Source organism: Aythya ferina, assembly GCF_964211825.1.
Source record: "Aythya ferina genome assembly, chromosome: Z".
NCBI lineage: Eukaryota > Metazoa > Chordata > Aves > Anseriformes > Anatidae > Aythya > Aythya ferina.
Window position 1 is genome coordinate 78,308,077 of NC_140299.1, and position 22,367 is coordinate 78,330,443.

The 22,367-nt window shown below is 39.5% G+C and overlaps 1 protein-coding gene across 2 annotated transcripts in view; it reads left to right on the top strand.

The window, feature by feature from the left end:
- VCAN (versican) overlaps nt 1-22,367 on the top strand; it is a 112,822-nt gene that overhangs the window by 14,724 nt on the left and 75,731 nt on the right. For both annotated transcript variants that reach the window (XM_084504966.1, XM_084504967.1), the window contains exons 3-5: nt 1,804-2,175; nt 12,418-12,592; nt 12,707-12,834. In XM_084504966.1, coding sequence (XP_084361092.1) covers nt 1,804-2,175; nt 12,418-12,592; nt 12,707-12,834 — 675 coding nt within the window. The remainder of the gene's footprint in view (nt 1-1,803; nt 2,176-12,417; nt 12,593-12,706; nt 12,835-22,367) is intronic.

Sequence of the window (22,367 nt, forward strand, 5' to 3'; positions counted from 1 at the left end):
CTGGACCAGGCTGTGTGAAGCAGTTAATGCTTGACTGTTAGATGTGAGTTGTAGCATCAGCAGTCTCTGCTTGCTTGATAAAGTAAGCCTGAAAATCTCAGTGCATGCCTGAACCATAGAGTGAAGCAACTTGCTGGTAGATCTACTCAAACAATCCAGTTCCATGTGGACTTTTCAGCTGAGATTGTATGCAGTGCAGTTGTATTCACACAGCACTACACCATTGCTGCTATACTTTCTCTTGTCTAATCAGTTTTGATACAGATATCTTGATTGTCTTTGTGTTGTGTTCCCAAGCATTTCAGTTTAGGTAGGCATGAATGGAAATGACCTAAGGACTTCTGTTCCAATTTCTGGGTATTTTCTGGTTAGTTCAATATTTTTCTTTTTCAGATTAGTTCTTTATTATAAAAATTCATGGCCAATAAGCTACTGATTGTTGTATTGAACATGATACTTTACATGATACTATTAAATTCTTTATGCTACACAATGTCACCTGTTGCTGTTAAAATAATCAATAAACAGTTTCTTCTTCTTTTTTTTTTTTTTCCCTTTCTCCTTCTCTCTTTTGTGTTTCAAAATATTCTACTCCTTTTGTGCATAGATGATAGATAGATAAATAGAGATAGATAAATAGCTAGGTAATGTTCATGTGCTGGTGTCTCTTATTTCACTGTGCTGGTGGCTGGTATTTGAAGATATTTTCATTCTAAACGTCACGAATCTTAGCTGACTTAAAATTGCTGATCATCATTTTCAGCCTTTGAAGAAATGTGTGAGTGCAGGTCAGTGAAAGAGGAGATATAGGTTCTATTATATGTCAGCTTTTAATCTTCATTAAGCCATTAAATATGGTGAAATAACATGACACAGAAAATAAATCTTACTGAAATCCTGTCTTTAGACAGTTGCTGTGTGCAGGTTGGATGAACAGTAGTCAACTTTCCCCTCAGGATATTGTCAGATGGAAGCATTTCACTGTAAAGTGTTTGCAGCTGGAGATGTCATAAACATGATAAAAGTCCTATCAAGTCAAGTTTGAGCCAAGTAGGGACTTTCTGCACACTTTGCTTCCTTTTTCGCTTTAACATCCTAAACTACTTCATTTCTGCAATGTGTTAATGGCTCCTAGGCTCCAAGGAAATAATTTTGAAAGAATGACTAGTTGGGAGGATATAACTGGAAAGGCTTTTGTTTCAGCATGTATGCAATAAAGAGTTAACCCTTGAAAGACTAATGATGTAAGTGGTGCAATGTAAAACAGCCTATGACTTTGCGTACTTCTAGGACTTGAGCACATGAACATGCTGTTTTGAGGTAAGACAAGGAGTAAAAGTCAGTAGCTCCCCTAAATGCCTGTTTGTTTTTTGTTTGTTTGTTTGTTTGTTTGTTTTCCCAGAAACAAATATGTGATAACTGGCCAGCTGTCACTGAGAGTGGTTTTACTCCATTGAAGAATGAAAACATAGTTCTTACAGTTCAACTGCCATCTATAAACTTTAAAATAATTTCCAAAGAAAGTTGATAACTTTACTACAATAAAAAATGGAGAAAATAAATCAAAGAGTCATAAATAAATAAATCAGTGAATTAATTTGTCCAGACAGGAAGGGGCTCAACTAAGGGCTGGGGTTATTGGTACAAACTCTTTTTTACCTTACAATGAGCAGACCTCTTATGAACCAGCTAAGGTTCATGGAATTCTGGTCTGTTAATCATTAAATGCCAGTGAAATGTATGTTTCTGATTTTGCTGGTCCACTAATGCAATATCTCCTTTCTCTCCCCCTCCACCTTCTAGTTAAAGCAGAAAAAAAAACCCTGGTGAAAGGATCCCTGTCTGGAACTTCAGTCCTGCCATGCTTCTTTTCAACCACACCCACTATAGCCTCCAGCTATGCAGCTGAATATCTTCGAATTAAATGGTCAAAGGTTGAACTGGATAAAAGTGGAAAAGATGCAAAAGAAACCACGGTCCTGGTGGCCCAGAATGGGAACATCAAAATAGGCCAAAACTACAAAGACAGGGTGTCTGTTCCAACCCATTCAGAGGAGACTGGTGATGCTTCACTGACTTTCTCTAAGCTGCGTGCAAGTGATGCAGGGGTGTATCGCTGTGATGTGATGTATGGAGTTGAGGACACACAAGGCATTGTATCATTGGCCGTTGATGGTAAGAATTTATGTTTTTCATTTGTAGTCAGCAGTGATTACAGTCAACATGGCAAAAGTTAATAATTACCATGTAACTTGAAGGACCATGTTTAGCAAATTGTCATCCTTCCTTAAGTGTTGACTTGCTCCATTCTCTTTTTGTTTATTTTTAGGAATATTTTCCAGCCTGTGGCTTTCCCATTTCTCAGTTACACCTTTTGGGAGGCTACTTTTGATTTTTGGAACAAATGCCCTTCAGTTCTTCCCATAGTAGTTTGATTCTTTGATTGGTTTTATTTCCTTTGCAAGACGAGCTCCTGCTTTTACAATTTGTTTTTAGCAGATATTTCTAAAGTTTTCCTAAAGCAGTCCTTTTGAACCATGGGACATAATATAATAGATCTATTTGAAAATATCAGTGTCTTTACAAGAAGACAGAGTTGCTGGGCAGAAGTAGTTTCTTTATAATAGTTTCTCTAGAATGAAAAGAAGCAACTGCCTTGCCCTGATGGAGCTGTGGCTGGCTTCTCGTGCCACTTGCCATGTGTAAACTGAGAACCACTCTTTTTGTGATAGGAGCATCAAGCACAAAGGAAAAGTTCCTTTTGTTCACATAATTATTATTGGATAGGTTGGAGAATCATCTGCCAGAAGCTGCATGAAAACACATAGGGAAAAGGCAGCTAACATTCTTCCATGGATCCAGGGCTAATAGCTGGCTTGCAAGCACTAAAAGGAAATAGGCTCCAAAACTTTGAGGAAGAGAATTGTTCTTATAAAGAACTATAAGAAAAGAGGCAGGGCTTTAAATAGAGTGTAAATGGCAAAAGGAACATTGGATCTATAGGTGTTCTTCTCCTAAGATCCTGTTTTTACAGCATGATAAGTACAGCGTAGACTGCTCCAGAGCCTGATGCTATATATCCCTGTCAGTTTGGCACTAAGCCTGAAGTAATAAACTGCTGAAAGGCAGGACATGTTAGCCCAGGCACTATGCCATGTCAGTGCGAAGTCTGGGCCCAAATTACTCCACTTAGGAGAACACTGTGCTATGTAGATGTACCAGCTTTCACAAGCTTTGATTTGGACTCTGCCTTGTGCTTCTTTGCACTCAGGTGTTTTCTGAATTTTGGGTATTTATTTACTCAAGTGATTGAACCTCCAAACAAACATTAGTATCTGCTTTTGAAAGACATGGCTTTGGCTAAGATTTTTGGTGAGCTTAATAAAGCGTTGTTCATCCAGTATGTCAAACTTAACTTTAGCAGTCTTTTGGCGTCTATTCAACAAAAGGTTTTGAAGGTGTGGTCTTAATTTGGAAATACAATAAATCAGTGTAACTATTAATGTCTTTATAACTTCATAAGCTGTTTAGTACTAATGTCTAAAACAAAAGAAATCCTGGTTTGAACATTATTTTTCACTAATGAATGTACCTGGCATTCCTTCTTCCTTTTCAAGTGCTCCCTTGACTACGTAGCTATATCCAGGAGCAGCAGATGTTCACTACAATAAAATATCAGATGATTTATGGCAATACTTTACCTTGTGTTAGTGTTCCTTCAGAACATTGTGATGAGATGCACAATTCAGATCATTTTGGAATTTAAAGAAAGTTTCACACACACCATTTTCTCTCTGAAACTACTCTTTTCTACGATTATTTTAATGTTAAAATTTGGGGAGAAGAAGCCAGATTTTGACCCACACAGAAAACAGCATTGTTAAGTTATCATTTTTGCACTTGATTTTCCATTTTATTATATTATATATTTTAAGTTATTATTATTATTATTATTATTATTATATTGAATATATATTATATTCCATTCTATATTAACTACAAATGGCATTTATCAGACTTTTAAAGATTTAATATTAGTGTTGCCACTCATATTTTGCGCCCTCATTTTAGTAAGGGTTTCTGCAGGCTTGTAAATTCAACTTTTACCTTAAAAAAAAAAAGATAACAAAAGCAAATGAATTTGTCACAAATGTAATTTAATTTATTTATATCAACTTTTTGAGCCTGTACCCCAAAATAATAATTGCCAAAGGAGAGAGGTGTGTCCTCTCTGTGCATAGTTTGTCGCTTGTTGTTAGCATAGTATGGGAGAATCCTCTTTCCATGTTAATTGCAGTAACTTTCGAGGTGACATCTGGGGTGGTTCAGCACTGTTTTGGTCCACTCTCCCAAGTAGAGTTGGAGCTGGTGCTTGCATGGACCCCCATAAAACCTGGGTAAGATTGTCACCACTTTTGGTAACTTACACATTCCAGGCTCATGGAGTGAAAGACAAAGTGCATTTGAGTAGCACTCTTTCTCAGAGGTCTGAGAGACATGTTTTGCTTCACCTTTTCAGTGAATTAAAAGTACATGGACAAAGTGGTTACTGTGGTTCAGCTTATATTATAGTAAACTGCTTCATCACAGCTGAACCCCAAAGTAAAGCAGAATTACTCAATTGGAAGCTTTTGCCAAACTGACTGTGTGGTGACAATTTAGAGGTAGAAGGAGTGTTACTGATGCTTCAGAAAGCAACATTCTTGTATTTCTATTCTTTCAGTGACAGTGCTGTTCTGTACATTAAATCAAGTTAATAAATTACGGGAAAGGCAGCAACACAGGACCAGAAGGACATGCTGGGTCACTTAATTTGGTTCCTTTGGCATTGCAAGTAACAATGTTATGTGCTGTGATATATGCCTTCATTAATCCCAAGATCAAACAAGACTGCCCATTTGCATGATTCATCAGGCACTTTGCGTATTTCATCCCAAAGATCTGTGCGGTTAGACTGAACCATACCCTGCACGTTACTATTTTCAGTTCACAGCTGGTGAAAGCGTAAGAGAAGGGAGGGAAACACTTAATTTTAGTCGACACAGGAAGCCTTGGGCCCGCCAGATGCCTACCCTGCTAGTTAATGGCAACCATGGAGCTGTCCGTGAGGCTGGGGAAGGAGCCAATGCCGGCAGGTCTCCAGTCGCACACAGAAGGGCAGTTTCGTCATGCTGGATACCTCTTTTCCTGTCCCTAATTGTAGGAAATACTTTCCTTACACCATGCTTGCTTGTTGTAATTACATCAGCTTCTCAGACAGGAAGATTTTGCGTTCAAAATAGATCTAACAGTCCTGCAGTATTATGCACTTGGAGCTCTTACAAAAAGTGGAATATGCAGAACACATGTCATTCATGTTTATTTTTCCTTTGAGGTGTTGTCTCCTCTGCCGCCTTTATACTTTTCTGCTTGAAATTCTCCCCTTTTCTCAGAATGTTTTTTCTTTGTCATTTCTTGCAATTGTATTTTTCTAATGTGTTTTGAGTTTATCTTCAAGACACATCTTGTAATTGATATTATTAAACCCACTTTACAAACTGTCTCACGTTATGAGCCCTTGGCAGTTGTGCTCAGATTTTGTAGACCCCTTCCAGCTGTTTTATTCTACTCTATTATCATAATTTTTGGATGCTCAAAGTTATTTTTTCCTTCATTCCTCGTTGTTTCCTTGCCACTCTTACCTGAAAATCCCAAGCACTAGAAGCTTTCAGATAACGAGGAGAGATGGTTTTCCCTTCTTGCTAGCTGACACCAAGCTTCCTCTCCCTTCCCACTTCTAGCTGCTTCTTGGCACTGGGGCATTTCACCAGTATCCCAGTAGAGACATGTTAATAGGGACAAGGTAGAAGTTAACTACCAATAGGCAGTGATCTTCAGGCCCTCTGATGATCATCCTTGAGTTTTTGCTTGCCCACTAATAGTTTACCAATCACAGTTTCACAACTGGGAGTTGGATGCTAGGTATGAAATCAGAAAACAGGAAAATGATGTAGGATAAGTTTTACCTTCAGCAATTTAAAGTCAGGTGCCTGGCCCAAGCTAAGCATGTTGGCTCGTGCTACTCTCAGCTCCTCTCTGTTGAGTTTTGTGGGTGAGATGAGCTCTGTGGGAGCTCATATCCCTCTTCCCTAACCAGAGAGACTTAGATGGATAGTGTGAACAAGACTCCTAACCTTTAGGCAAACAAACTTTGGTGAGTTGTATCCTGAAAAGGATTTAAAAGTGTTATTCTGCCTCTCTATTTCCATGTTCATTCCCTTTCTCTAGGTATAATAAAATCCACTTGTATAAAATAGTTTCATAATAGCTCATAAAAAGCTGACCTAAAAGTACAGAGTAACAGTATTCTTCATTCTTAAACACAATTGCATAATTCAACATTTAATGAACTTGTCATTTTGTGTGGTGTTATGAAATGGGATATTAAAAAGCTATATAGACGACCAAGTGTAAACAAAATGATTTTTATTTTATTTATTTATTTATTTATTTATTTTATCTACCTTGGAGATGTCTGCAGGTTTGAATTGGCAAACATGATCCTTCAATTTTCTTGCCTTTTTTTATCTTGTGGTTAAATACCCGTCTTGTCAGTGATTAAGTTTTAGCAATAGCATTACTCTTTTCTTACTGATGTTTCAGGATTCCCCTGTTTTCATCGGCCTTCTTTTGTTAGTTTCTATTTGAATCCACTGCATTTCTGAGAAGCCTTTTATAAATTGCGTTTGAAAAAAAAAAAAAAAAACAGTAAGGAAACTCCTGGGCTTAAAATACTAGCCTCGTTAATGGGAAGAAGCAGCAATTAGGGAGGCAGAGTAGACGGTAATTCACATTTTCATTTTTATGCAAACTCTTCTTTCTTGCAGGCATTATAATGATAATAAATGGGAGTTGTTTCCAATGTGGGAACACTGCCACGCAATTGTGCTCTGAGCCCTGAGAGTTTGTGTGTTGACAACCTAATTGATTTATTCTCTCTGAAGCCAGAACTCCCCTTTATTATCGCTGAAGTATGGCGTTTGAAGATTTTTTTTTAATCTTTTAGATTTATCTGTCTTTAAACTTTATCACCTGTTGATGATGAAACTCCGTGCTTCCTTGATTACTAAATAAAAATTGTCTGCTTCTTTTTTAAGCTTGTACTTTCCCAAGTGAGTGATGCTAAGGAACCTCCAGCTCCCTTAGCTATGAGGAAAGAGCACAATGCATAATGACCATCAAAGGGAGGGGGGAACTGACTTTAGGGTCAGAAAGAGCCGGGTCTGAGCACAGGGCACCTCAGCGGCAGGGAGGAGGATGCTGTGGTCCAGCTGCCCTTGCCCTGGTGCAAGAACTGTGGAAGCAGTGGCTGATGGATGTGGTTTGGGTCGGGCTGGAGGACCTGCAGAGAGAGCGTCCTGCAGAGGCTGACACAAATGGCTGCGCTTATTTTTATCCTGTCAGTCATCACCCAACATGAGGGCAGCTCTGAGAGGGACTGCGTATTTTTTGGTTTTAAATTTTAAATACTTTTAATTTTGATATGAGTGTTTTCGCCTCAGTGAACGCTCATGTGGTCAAGTGCAGAGATAATAAAGCAGGTGATCAATTCAAAGGTGATGCAGATGTAGTAACCCAGTCCTCCACTCTGGCAACCCCTTCCCAAGAAAAACATAGGTAATGCTCAGCATCAGCTGCTTTCCTTCTCTGGAACAGCTTGTTCAGAGAAGCCTGCATACACCTGTGAGCTGTTGCATTAGTTCATGAGGATGGAGGCAAAGATTTTGCACAGAGGAGCAATGTGTAAGTTGGCGCAATAAATCTCTGCTCCTGGAGAGCAGGAGGATGGAGCAGAGCAGTTGGTGCATACTTTTTCTCTGCACACTCAGAGGATCCTGGAGGCATTTGGCAACCAATCTCCTGCTGATGCAATGCAGCCCTGTTCCTCTCAGGTTGCCAGAGCATAAAACACGTCAGAAAATGGGTGCAAAGCCTTGAATGAGGAACACAGCTGAATTACTCATGCAGAAAGCTGAAAATGTTGTGCTGTTCCTTCTTCTCATACAGTGCTCACTCCTGTTTCCTTTGTTTTGGCATATATTTGTCATGTAAGTTGTTTTCTACATTAAAAGCAAGAAGGATCACTAAATTTGTGCAGAACTGTGGCAGTGAGGGATATTTGAAGGGTCTGCACCACTGTGACTAAGGCTTGGACCTAAAAATTGACAGTATGACCACTACCATCATAATCTTTTCTCTTTAGGTACTCTTTGCTGTATGAGACTACTTGTGAAATTTAGGCTTTATGTGACTCCACGTGGGCATGTTGCAGCAGTGTGAGCTCACTAGTGAAAGTGAACTGTCATTTACTAGCCACAATAAGGCAAGAACTATCTTGGAAGACCCCTTCCCCTGCCATCCCAGGGGGTGTTGCAGCATGATACCCTGGCAAGTAATAAAGAAAAACCGCAGCCCAAAGGTGTGAAACCATAGAACAAGTCTCTTACCCAGGGAAGTCCTAGTTTGTTAAAAGTGAAATACTTTACACGTTCGTTCACTGGTCTAAGGCAGAGGTGAATGAGTAAAAGACATTCTCTTTTCTCAGACAGAAGTGAATTTTGGATGCTACAAATTACTTTCCTATGAGTGCCCTTCCTTGCAGACACTGCTACTCCTTCCTGTAATTAGACTGACTTTGTTTGCCAGATGTTCAGTGACAACATTATGCTGTTGTAGTCTGTTTTCCAGTTGCTTTATTTGTTTCTAGGGTAACTCTTTTTTTGCCTTGTCTTTCAGAGAGCAAATAGACAAAGGGAAAAAAAATCCTTTACAAATGTTTTAAAGTGCAAAAACTCGGACAATGGATTTCTCCCTCCTTTCTCTGTCTAACTGAAACAATGAAAGTCCTGCACTTTAATCTTCTTAGCCCCAGGGGGTCTTCTAATTATTGCAGCTGTTGCACAGGCTTATACATACATGTCCTCCTTCCCATTCATCTTGGAGGCTCTTTTATGTCCTTTGGCTCCTCACTGGAAATGAACGAGCCTGAAACTCTGAGAATAGGTGAAGTTTACCTTTTGGATCAGGGTGAGGAGAACAAAGCATTCCCCAAGTTCCTTTCCAGGATTTACAAATGACCAAAGGCATTTTCTCAGCACTGCAAAAGCTCCTTTAAATTGGCAGTCACATTAACTCTTTAGTCCTGCCTTACTCAGGTATTGCAGAGAGCCCACACATATGCCAGTCAAGAAAGGCAGTAGTTGCTTCCAGCGTGTAGGAAACAAGAGGCAAGGTAACTGGTTGCTGAGAAAGCACTCATATATTTAGGCATTCTGAAACTTTAAAAAAAAAAAAAAAGTGATTTCAGAGAAATATGTTGCTGTCTTGTGCTAACTTAATGAACCTGTGGTTGTATGGAAAAGCAGCGCCTGGATGAAGTCATGCTACATCAGTTAAGCAAACTTGTGGGGGAAAAATATTACAGGCAATGAATCTAAATTTGTACAAAATATGTTTTAGTTATTATTAAAATGACAAACCAAATGAGTAAAGTGCTTAACATACTTGTGCATTTCTGGTTTGACTCTGAGTAATACTCAGTGTCAAATATTGTATATTATTGGTACAATAACCTTCAATCAGGCCAAGATGGCCAGCTTGTGAATAATATTACAGGTTCATACTTACGATTCAGGGTAAACGTTTTATCCACTTCCATCGTAAGCTAAGTAAAATTTGCCCGTTTCTTATGTCTAGACCCCAGGCACCAAGCAGTCAAGTGAACCTCATTTTTTTATTTACTCTTGTACCACTGAATAGAGCTGTGCTGATTTACACCATGAGTACCTGGCCCATGGTGTTGACCATGTTACTAAGTACCTAATAAATTAAAATAAATAATGCATACCACGGCTTAAAAAAAAAAATCTCCAAGTAATATTTTTATTATTTTAAGCTTTTAATTATTCCAAAAGTAATTAGTTATTGTTTTCTAACTTTTCATGTTGTAAGTAGTGCTCTGTGATGGACAGGGAATAAGGGACTGTGTGGGTTGGGGTACACAAAGCCAAAATACTGCTATACACACACGTACATAAGTACAGACATCCATATATAAATAAAGTTTTGCACAACTTAAGACAACACAAATGGTCCATAAATTTACCTTCACCAGGCAATGGAGGATGTCCTACAACAGAGAAAGTACAGAACTATAGGAGCTGGAGAAGCTCTCCTTCTGACATTCCCTTTCAGTGTCTCCCACTGCAGAGAGTTTACATTAGTAAGAAAATGTTCTGGCTCAAGACCGTGGTGTAGCACGGAGGCCATCTGGAGTGGTGTGGCTCCATCCATACCATTATGTTCTTTTGGCTCCCAGGAGGGGATGAAGGTGCCCACTGGAAGTTGTTCCTGGGCTTTCCTAACTCCTCATGTTTGCCCAGAAATTGTTTGGAAGGGTGTTACGGGGCCAGGGCCAAGTCATGCATTGAGCTAGTCAAACTACTTAACAGTCTTGATGATGGAATTGCGGGCACCTGGAATATTTAATTTACGAATATAAACATAGCTCTATTTTTTCAAGATGTATTCTTCACTTGCTGCCTTTGCCAGTTTGACACTTGGGGTCATTTGAAGCTGAAATTACATCATTGCTTGGAAGAAGCACTATGCATTATGGATTCTGTCAGCAACTCTGAAAAAGCATTTTATAGGGACTGTAGTGGTCTGTGAGGTTCCAGCTAGTGGCTGTAGCTGGTGTGTGGGTCCATACTGAATAACAAAATAGAGGGTTTCACAATGATTCCTCTTCTGTTTCCTGTTTCTCTGCCGGTAGCTTTGATGAAAATTGGTGTCTGATGATTGAAGTTTGCCTTTCCTGTCTGTGAAATGTGTTCTATTTTCATTTGAGAAACTATTGGCCATATTCAGACCTCTGATAATGGCACAGTTTTACTGACTTGGTCTGTAAGAGAAAAAAAAATAAATTCTAAATACACTGGAACCTCTTGAATTACCACTTTACTAAGTTACCCATATTACTACTTAGTAGTAAATTAACAGACTTCTTCCATTTTTCTTCCATCTTTCAACAATGCTCTAATAACAAAGAGTTTTCATTAAATTCATTATTGCCACAATGCCACTGTTTTTCTGGACCCTATTACAGTATGTTATTTCCTCATCATGAAATACTGTAATAAAATCATTGGAAAAATGAAATAAAGATTTATTTCCCTGTTTTGTAGACATTCTGTGTAGTAGTTTATGATGTTATAATGCTTTTGAATATTTTAAGAGTGAAATAAATGTGGTTAAAAGTTATTTTTCAGCCATCATCAGGAGGCATCCTTTTGATGCTAAACTGTAAGAGATACTAGTGATAGAGAGGAAAGTGATTTTGCCAGATGGGCTATATGTTTTCTGCCACCTCACAGTTGGCACCCTTTATAGGTTGTTTTAGGTGTGCATGCACAGCTGTTACCGAATTCAGTGGGAATTGTATGTATATAGAAAACATAATGTGTCTCCTCAACAGAACCTGTCTTAACCAAAACCATCTTAACTCTACCTCCGCCTCTCCAAACATCTGACATGTTCAAGCAACTTTGGAAATTGTCTAGATTCTTTCCAGAACCATAAGGGCCCCAAATAAAAGCAAGCTTTGTTTTGTCTGTTTCACTCGTACTGTGTGCAGGAAAACCTAGTTATGAAGAATTGACCACCAGACATATGTTTATAAACGTCACATTTGTAGTAAGTTTTGAAAGCATAGAAACAGACATGGGGCCATAACCAACGATCAAAACTGTATCAGAAGCACAAATTGTTTGGTGTCGCCGTTGGCCATGTGCCTCACTGCGGCTACCAGACCTCAAGGAATGCCCTTTTCCTTCTTGGCATTTCTGCATGCAGCTACTGCAGCTGGCTGCTTAGGAAAGTCTGGTTTTAATCCTGCCTTTTCTGATGACTAGATGTGCTTAGTCTTGCCTAATAACACAGTTTGACTTGCAAATGGATGGGCCAATAAGCCAGTGCATCAGGTAGCACCCATAGCATACGTGCCATGCCTACAGTGCAGTTGGTTGACTAGTCATAGTGGCTGTGTGGTGCCATGGATGTACTTAGTATGCAGTCTTCCTTTTGGTCATGATTTTCTGTAGCACACCGGTGAAAATACTTAGATGGTTTCATTACTTTTTCTGTGTACTCTGAGTATAGTTCCAACTATTTTAACATAGGGTGTCATATAAATACTGGTAGCGGCCACTAGAGGGGGAGACATCATTTATATGATGGAATATCTCCTAGCCTTCTGGTGTTTGAATTGTACCCATCTGTTTTCAGCATTGTAACAATATGCAGGTAAAGTTACAATATAATGATGACTGCAGAAGTGATGTAAGATGTGTCAGTAATCTGAACTTGTTATCTTTTCAGGTGTTGTATTTCACTATCGTGCAGCAACCAGCAGGTACACTCTGAATTTTACACAAGCTCAGCAGACTTGTCTGGACAATGGTGCTGTCATAGCAAGCCCAGAGCAACTGAAAGCAGCCTATGAAGATGGATTTGAACAATGCGATGCTGGCTGGTTGTCTGACCAGACTGTTAGGTGAGATATCTAAAAGGCCCCTTGAGAGTGCTTCTCCAAATTAATATGCTTAGCCTGTACAGACATAATGTGCTGACTTGCTGTAATAATAAATATGAACATGCTGCATTTCAGGTATCCAATTAGACATCCAAGAATTGGCTGTTTTGGAGACAAAATGGGAAAAAAAGGAGTCAGAACATATGGGCGTCGTTTTCCTAATGAAACTTATGATGTGTATTGCTATGTGGAACACATGAAAGGTAAGATAGGTCCATATTTATTCTACATGACAGAATTCAGAGTGACTTGGGATTCTAAACTGGAAGGGAAAATAAATAAGGAATTCTGTGTACAATGCAGTTTGACTGTTTTGAATCTGCAGAGAACTGCTGAATGTAGTGAACCTATAGTTTGTGGTATAGCAGGCCTTAACTAAAAGCCAATGCGGAGTGTACAAAGAGGCAGTCAAGTTTAAAGCTGCTATAGTTAGTGACAGTAGATCTCACAAAAGTTGCTGTTTAAACATCTTATTTTTTTCAATGTTATAAAAGGATTTTCAAAGAAATGCATTAAATGTTTGAGAAGCTATATATATCATATATATATATATATAAAGATGGATAAAATACATGTGCCAGTAACTGTATTATAGTACATAAGGTATGTAATTAAGGTTTTTAGATGTCCAGAACATAAAATTAGAAATATATTTAATTGTAATCCAAGTTTAATAATATCTCTTTGGAAAAGGGGCATCTCAGTGTAAAAAAAGAAACAATTAAGAACTTTCCATTGATGAGCAGGCATCTTTAGTGAAATTATTTGCAGTTCAATAGTATGATCATAGTCTTTGCCAAAGCTGCAAATTAAACAGCTCTAATGCAGCAGAGGGATTATGATCCTGCCACATGGTAACTACAAACCATAGATCGTGGTGTGAACCCTACAGTAACTCATGGTCCATGGTTAGATTCTGTGATCCATATTAATTCTGCAAAGAGTTGGATGGCAAAAAAAAAAAAGTATGATAAATTTCTCAGTGATTTGGCTGTTCTAGCATGCTCGAATCTTCATGTTACAGTTGTGATATTATATTCATTTCTTATAGACTCCCTTCTGAAGTGAATTTAACCATATCCTTTCAGTGGGCCTATAGATATATTCCAAATACCAGATATCCTTATGCTTAGACATTACTGTGACAAGTTAAATATGTATACTTAAAATATAAGCATAGCAATATCCTGTCGTGTTCTGTAGCCTGTTTTTTTTTGTTTGTTTGTTTGTTTGTTTGTTTTTTTTTTTTTTTGGGGGGGGGGGGGGGGTTGTGCTAGTTATGTGCATGGGAACTTCACTCTGGTACAGAAATACTTTGCAACCAGGACCAAAGTATATCTTCCATTTACTGCAACAGTCTGAATATGTCACACTGCTTCTGTCTTGAGAGATTTGTATTCCATACCAGTTTCAATGTTCCTTTCTAAAAAATACTAATTATAGGTTTTTTGAGCTGCTGCTTGACTGATACATTTAGTTTAGTGTTGAAGTCATTGGAACAATACAGTCAGCTATGGTTCTGAACAAGCCTGCCTTTGTATATGTACAAATGCAAAATTAAGGTGCTCAGCATTCATTTGTATTCTATATTAGAGCAGAAATAAATTAGATCATGCAAAGTTTTCTGATGATGATATCTTTTAGAGACTTTAGTCACTGATACTAGTAAGCATTTTTCTGTTATATTTAGTAGTTGAGGATCTGTCCCAGACTATGTTTACTTTAAAGATTTCTCAAAGAAAAAAAAAAAAAAAGCAATAAAAGTCTTGCAAACACTGTTAAAACATACAAGCTTAGAAACTGAAAATTAACCAATGGAATTTTGTTAGTGCTTAGTATTGTCTTAATTTTACTTATGCTCCATCTGTATCTGTCAGTGAACAGCATATACAAACACATAGAATTCATAACATTCATTACCTGTAAATCCTTGATGGAGTTGAATTCTGAATCAACTCCTGAATCAAGGCTTATAAATTCAATTTAGGTCTGTCCTATATTACAAAATCCAATTTTGACCTGGGATGAAGACCAAATATGTTTTTCAAATAACAATCTTCCTTTCCCTCCTAAGTACAAACAAGTATGATAATACGGAGAAGCTCATCCAGGATGCATTTGAGCCAGCAGTTTCTCAAAGTCAAATATTCTCACTGAGATTTAAAGAAAAAAAAATAAATTAATTAAAAAAAATGTCTTGGATGTGAATCTCTTAGCATTTATGAAAAGACTTAAATTTAAGAATACAAGGGGGTTTGATCTATCAAACCACGTAACAATAAGTATGCTCATTTTACCTTCTTCCTTGTGTTGTATCTTGTGGAAAACTGTTTAAAGCAAATGCAGTTTTAGCCTTTGTCTTAAAGGTACTTCAGAGCCTGGGACAAGACTTTTAAAAACTGCTCTGACTTGAAGACTGCAGTTGAACACTTGATCCAACAAAGTTCTCCAACACAGTTGCAAAGCACATTGTAGGGTAACAGCCTGTTCACAGAGATGGATACATGCTCAGAATGAAATTCTGCAGGAGGCAAAGATGCCTGCATGTTTATCTGTGGTCCTAAAAAAATGCAAATTTTGTTGACCTAGCCTTTATCTAAATACTCTCAGAGTACATATTTATAAAAATATTCCAGAATCTTTTCCACCAAACTAAGAAAAGAACACTCCATCTTACACTGGTACATATTGTACACCTCTTTTTGCTCTGAAGAGATTATGAGATAGAAGTGTGATAAATGATGTCTGCATGTGTAGTTCATAGGTTCACAGAATGGTTTGGGTTGGAAGGGACCTTACCTTAAAGATCACTTAGTTCCAACCCTCCTGCCATGGGCAGGGACACTTCCCACTAGACCAAGTTGCCCAAAGCCCCATCCAGCCTGGCCTTAGGCACTTCTAGGGATGGGGCTCCTCTTCAGCTCCCTCTTCAGCATTCTTGTAGGTCCCTTTTAGGTACTGGTAGACTGCTATAAGGTCCTTCTGGAGCTTTCTTTTCTTTGAACTGGACAACCCTAACTCCCTCAGCATAGGAGAGGTGCTCCAGCCCTCTAAGCATCTTCGTGTCCCTCATCTGGACCCCCTCTAACAGGTCCATGTCCTTCTTGTGCTGGGGGCCCCAGAGTTTAACACAGCACTCCAGGTGAGGTCTCACAGGAGCAGAGTAGAGGGGGAGAATCAGCTGCTTTTGGTGCAGCCCAGGGTACAGTTGGCTTTCTGAGCTGTGAATGCACACTTCTGGCTCATAGTGAGCTTCTTGTCACCCACTGCCTCCAGGTCCTGCTCTTCAGAACTGCTCTCAATCCATTCTCTGCCCAGCCTGTGTTTGTGCTTGGGATTGCCTCGGCCCAGGTGCAGGACCTTTCATGTGGCCTTGTTGAACTCCATGAGGTTCGCACAGGCCCATCTCTCAGGCCTGCCCTGGGCCCTCTGGATGGCATCCCTTCCCTCCAGTGTGTTGACCACACCACACAGCTTGGTGTCATCAGCAAACCTGCTGTGGGTGCATTCAAGCCCACTTCCCATGTCACTGATAAAAGTGTTAATTGATACCAGTCCCAATACCAGCACTTGAGGAACACCACTCATCACTGGTCTCCACCTGGACATCAATTGCAATTCTTTGAGTGCAACCATCCAGCCAATTCCTTATCCACTGAGTGGTCCGTCTGTCATATCCATGTCCCTCCAATTTAGAGACAAGGATGTTGTGTGGGACAGTGTCAAATGCTTTGCACAAGTCCGGGTAGATGACATCAGTTTCTCTGCCCATATCAACCTACACTATAACCCTGTGGTAGAAGGCCACCAGCTTTGTCAGCCACAATCTGCCATTAGTGAAGCCATGTTAGCTGTCACTGATCACCTCCTTATTTTCCATGTGCCTTTGCATAGTTTCCAGGAAGATCTGCTCCATGATCTCTATAGGGACAAAGGTGATAATGACCAGCCTTTACTTCCTCACATTTTTCTTTTTTCCTTTTTTAAATATGGGGATAATATTCCCCTTTTCCAGTCCGTGGGAATGTCACCAGACTGCCGCAACTTCTTAAATATGATGGATAATGTGTTAGCAACTTCATCCACCTGTTCCTTCAGGACCCTTGGATGCATGTCCTGAGGACTTGTGCACATTCTGTTTTCTTAGATGGTCTCAGACCTGATCTTCTCCAGCCTTGGGAGGTTCTTCATTCTATGAACTATGGCTAGAGCACTTGCTGGTGAAGACTGAGGCAAAAGTATCATTGAATACGTCGTCTTTTTTGATATCACAGGTAACCAGTTTTCCTTTTCCTGTCTGTACAGGGCCCACATGTTCCTTGGTCTTCCTTTTATCACTGATGTACTTACAGAAGCCTTTCTTATTGCCCTTGATGTCCCTGGCCAGACTTATTTCTAAATGGGCTTTAGCTTTCGTAACCTGATCCCTGGCTGCTCAGATGATTTCTTTGTATCCTCCTGGGATATCTTTATTTGCTTCCACAGTCTGTAGGTTTCCTTTCTTGTGTTTGAGTTTGACCAAGAGCTCTTTGTTCATCCATTGTGGGCCTCCTCCATTTTTGCCTCACTTCCTCTTTGTTGGGATGCATTACTTAGTTTGTAGAAGGTGATCCTTGAATATTATCCAGCTTTCTTGGACATCTGTTCCCTCTAGGGCTTTACCCCATGGCACTCTATCAAGCAGATTGCTGAAGAGGCCAAAGTCTGCTCTAACAAAGTCCACAGTACTGAGCTTACTGTGTGCACTCCTTTCTACCCCAAAGGTCTTGAATTCCATCCACCATTTTGTAGTCCCTGTAACCAAAGCTGCCCTTGAGATTTACATTCCACACCAGCCCTTCCTTGTTGGTGAGAATGAGGTCCAGCATAGCACCTCTGCTCGTTTACTCCTCTACCACTTGGAGATGGAATCTGTCATCAACTCACTCCAGGAACCTCCTGGATTGCTTATGCCCTGTTGTGTTGTCCCTCCAACAGATATCAGGAAAGTTGAAGTCTCCCATGAGGACCAAATAGTCATGGAACTGTCTCACTTGCTGGGTTGTGTTGGTCATGTCCATAGATAATGGTATTGCTACTAGAAGCACTTTACTGTGGTAATAAGGTGAACCTGAGAAGAGAGGAGAATTTCTTCTAAGTCAGTTACGGTTTTACCAATGACATCAAGAAAGTAGAGTCAGGCCAACGCTGAGCGTATAATTTCTAATGTGCTCATCTTTAAGCTCTCTGTGTAACAGTAAAGCCCTTTATGTGGATGGGTGACCATAGTGGAACAGATAGTTGCCAATTAGCTATACAACCTCAGCCCACTGTAAAGAGATTTTGTTGCTTCTGTCAGTCAGTTTTAATGCTGGATTATTTCAATAGCTAACCAAGTCTTTCTCTCATTCTTTCTTTCTTTCTTTCTTTCTTTCTTTCTTTCTTTCTTTCTTTCTTTCTTTCTTTCTTTCTTTCTTTCTTTCTTTCTTTCTTTCTTTCTTTCTCTCTCTCTCTCTCTCTCTCTCTCTCTCTCTCTCTCCTGCTCTCTCTTTCATTGTTTGTCCATGGAAAAACTCACTCTATCTTTTTTACAAGCCCCCTGTAAGTACTGAAATGCTGTAATTTTCTTCTCCAGGCTGAACATCCCCATCTCTTTCAGCCTTTCTTCATAGGAGAGGTACTCCAGCCCTCTGATCATCTTTGTAGCCCTCCACTGGACCCACTCTAACAGACCATATTCTTCTATTGTTGGGTATGCCAGACCTGGATGCAGCACTCCAAGTGGGGACTCACCAGGGCAAAGCAGAGAGGGACAATCACCTCCCTCAAGCTGTTGGTCACTTCTCTTTTGATGGAGCCCACTTAGCATATTGTTGAGCTGTGCTTAGACATGATTTTTCTTCCATGGGAATTTGAAAGTTCATATCTGCATTGTGTGTTCTATTCAATGCCAAATCTAATAGTCTTACTTGTGATAAATAAATCCTTATTTGGAGACCTCATGCCAGTGGGATGACTATTCATGGAATAAGATGGTGTTTGATTAATGATATCAAAATTTGGGCCATAATGAGATGTCATCATGGAAATCAATGAACAGTTAATGGTCTGTTGGCCAGTATTAGAGATATTGTTACCCCAGAAGGCCATAAATGGTGGTAAGAATACTCTCAATACATCGCATAAATGTGTGTTGAATTTACAGTACTTATTTGGGTAGCTACACTGAGGATTTGTAGGAGCAACACCATTTCAGTTTTCTTCCTTTCTGGCCACATGAAATCACAAAGTTAGCCAGAGACATGGATTTCTCCTTGAAACATAAAAAATTAGCTTAAATTAAAACCAGTTGTCTAGGCTAAGTCTTGCCATTTCCTTGCTCTGAGAAAAGCCACAGAAATTATAGACAGTACAATTACATGTAAAATATTTTGAGTTTTGCTAAAAAACATGGGAGAATACTTCTGGGAAGGATTTAACATTTCTGACCTCCTAATGATAAAAACAAGAATGTAGAGTCAATATATCATTAAATAGGCACTTGGCATGGGCTCTTACTACAAGCTGATTCTACATTCATTATATTTCATTGCATATTTCATTGTACTAAGTGTTAAAAAACATTTAGAATACCTTTAAATGCAGGAGGTGATTTATTAATAAAGAGCTTAATCTAAAGCAACTCAGCTCCAAATGTTTGGATATAAGTCTGAGGTTCTCCTCACACCTCCAACTGAAAAGTGTCTGCACCAGTGTCTTCTACAGGATACTCCCTTGAAAGGAAGTGGTTGATGAGGATGGAGGTTCTGTCTTCAGATAAGGTTGTATATGATTCATTTGATACTGCCATGATGTCAGAAATGGAGACAAAGTGAAATCTGCTTGCCAAAGCCCACTGATGAAGTGAGGAGCCGTGAGAGCATGCTGCAGAGCCAAAGCACAAACTACTCCATGTAGCATCATCTTCTGGCCAAAGCCAGTTAGAAGCCATATATGTCTAATAAGCATATATAATATGCAGATGGGGAGTCATGCTAAGAAAGTTATTTTGGATTAGCTGTGGGGAAGATTATAAAGTCTCATTTCCATACACCATTTCCAGCCCCCCAGTGAGTGTAGGGAAGAAAAAGAAAAAAGGCAAAAAACAAAACCAGATGTCCTGTAAATACTTTCTGCTTAGTCTCACACGTTTTTGCTATTGTCATGGAAATTTGTGTGAGAACAATAATGATTTAAAAAGTCATAATCTAAAATACAGCTTCAGGTGTGAAGTGTCTTCTGTGTTTTGGGCAGCTAAAGATCTTCTGTGGAGCCCGTTCTGATTCCAGAGCAACAATGAGATTTTTAAAAAGACATGGTCTTTTAATGGTCTTTTCTTCTCAGTTCATGACTTTTGATAGGGTCACAGCTTTTGCATTGGCTTCTATTGGATCCCAGTTAGAGGAGACTGAATAGGAAATAATGCCATAGTGCTTTTTTATGCACAATGTGGTATTTGAGCTCAGAACATGACAAAACTTGTCTTTAGGGTGTTCCAAAAATCATGACTTATCAATGCTTTTTGTGAGAGTAAAGCACAAAAGGGAAAAAAAAAAAAAAAGAATTCAAAGTTAATTTTTCCCCTTTATATTACACAGTGACACTTCGCAACTACAGCAGAGCTATCTAAGGGTATAGCGGTTGCCAAGCTACTCGTCATGCTTGAGGGCAAGCCTGTGGGAGAAGCGTAGCCTTCCAGTCCTGTCAAGTGCAATGGATTCCTGTTCAGCATATAGTTTTGCATAAAACAGACTCAAGACAATCAGGAGAGCTTAATTAAATTGTTACTGATGTGTATCAAAAGGAATCGACCAACTTGTTCTAACGTGTGAGAGAAAAAGACTTCTTCATCTTGTCTAGTCTTCTGCTTTAAAGTTGAACCTAGCTACTTAGGTCTGTGTGCCAAAATGTTCAAAGCAGCAGAACTCTGTCTGTTGTCTCTAAAGAATACAGCTGAATGAAGCTGGACATCCAAAGTGGTTTTCCAGGTTTTCCTTTCCTAGAGAGCATTTCACCATAATCTGTGACTTTGTTAAGGATACCTCTTTACCAGCCTGGTGTGTCAGAGAAGCAGCCCTTATCAGCAGCAGGACAGAGGAATAGAAGTGCAGCTGAGACAACAAACCTTGTCTGTGCAGCTTGGGAGAGGAAGGCTGAGGCATGAGCTAGATTAATAAACAAGTTAACTGTACGTAGCCTCTGAGGACACTTATTGTGGTGAAGACAGATAATACTTTTTCCAGAGCAAGCAAGACAAGGGTAGTGGTTTCTGATGTCTTCGTGTATGTGTGTACAGGTGGGATTGATGCGGGCAGTATTTTTTCTTCTCTGGTACACAAGCAGTCTGATAGTCCTGTTGGTGAGTGTAGATGCCTTTTTGCAAGGGCCTTCTGGCTAAAGATAGAAAGAAATAAGGAGAAAATGGAAATTCTTGTGGGTAATTAGTGTTCTGCGAATTTAATATCCATCTGGATTCCCTTGATTTTTCTTTATGTCTTTGTTTACGCAACACTGAAAGTAGTGCAGGCTGTAGAATCTGAGCACCCAACCACGTGAGAGCACTTACATGTATTCCCTGTGTTGCTGAGTCCCAGTTGGGACAGTCATAACTAAGAGTCTTGTTACTCAGGGAGATTAATATAGGTGAAAAGGGGGATTACATTATAAATGCAAGGCTCTCCTAGTCATTTCTCCAAATGGGTTGGCTAATAAGGAGGACACTTCTTAGGTGGTTGACCAGCCACCATCAACACCACCTGGTGTGTTACCAGATCTGTAAAAGCATTCCGTGAGAAACTCCCATATTCTCTCTTAAATGTCTCTGCAGTTTCATAGAATCCTTCAAATATCTGTAAAATTTCTGTCATGTCAAGTGTAAAATCACTTGCACATGATACCTTCACCTGCCAGGTGTCAGCGCCTTGTACCTCATTTGGCTGATACTGGCACACTGCATGATGGCATGTGAAGCTGAGGGTATGATGCTGTGTTCTGGGGAAAGATTGCCACATAGCCAGGCTCGAAGAGCTCCTCTAGGAAGTAACAACACACCAATCCCTTAACTGTGGTTTCATCTATGGGAAGAGAAATTACTGATGAGGTCTGTGCTGGAGGGCTACAGCTAAATTCATTACTTTTGCCCTAGTCAATACACGTTGTGTATTGACCCCCGGCTATGGTTCTAGCCTGCTCTTATTTCTGTGCTTGCTTTTAAGATGTATGATTCATGAAATTCACACCTACAAACATGCCCAGCTCAGTAAGATGTCTCTTGATGAGACAGAATAAGTGAAATAACCTTCAAAGGAATGAAGATTGCTATAAAACTAGCTGATAAGTCAGTGGATCTAAAGTTTTTTTCCTTAGGGCTGAATCAGCTTTTGTCTTCAAGGGAAAAAGCTGGCTTCTTCATGTAGCTTGATGTATTTGAAAGAGAGGGGAGAAGGAAAGAGGGGAAAAAGACATGTCAGGTGTCTGTTTTAACCAGGCAAAACAAATCCATGTAACAGGAAAGTTCTGGGGGTTCTTCAACTGCTCTGACCACCATGGGTGGGCAATTGACCTGAAACTTGAAATTAAACAGTTACCAGGAATAATACACATTACTTTGTTGTCTGCAGTCTAAACACTGTCATGGTCTCCATTTTGTTCCCTGGAACTGCAGAACTAGTTCCTCTCCGTCTGCTGGTCTAAGCCCTGGGGTTTGCCTGCATAACAC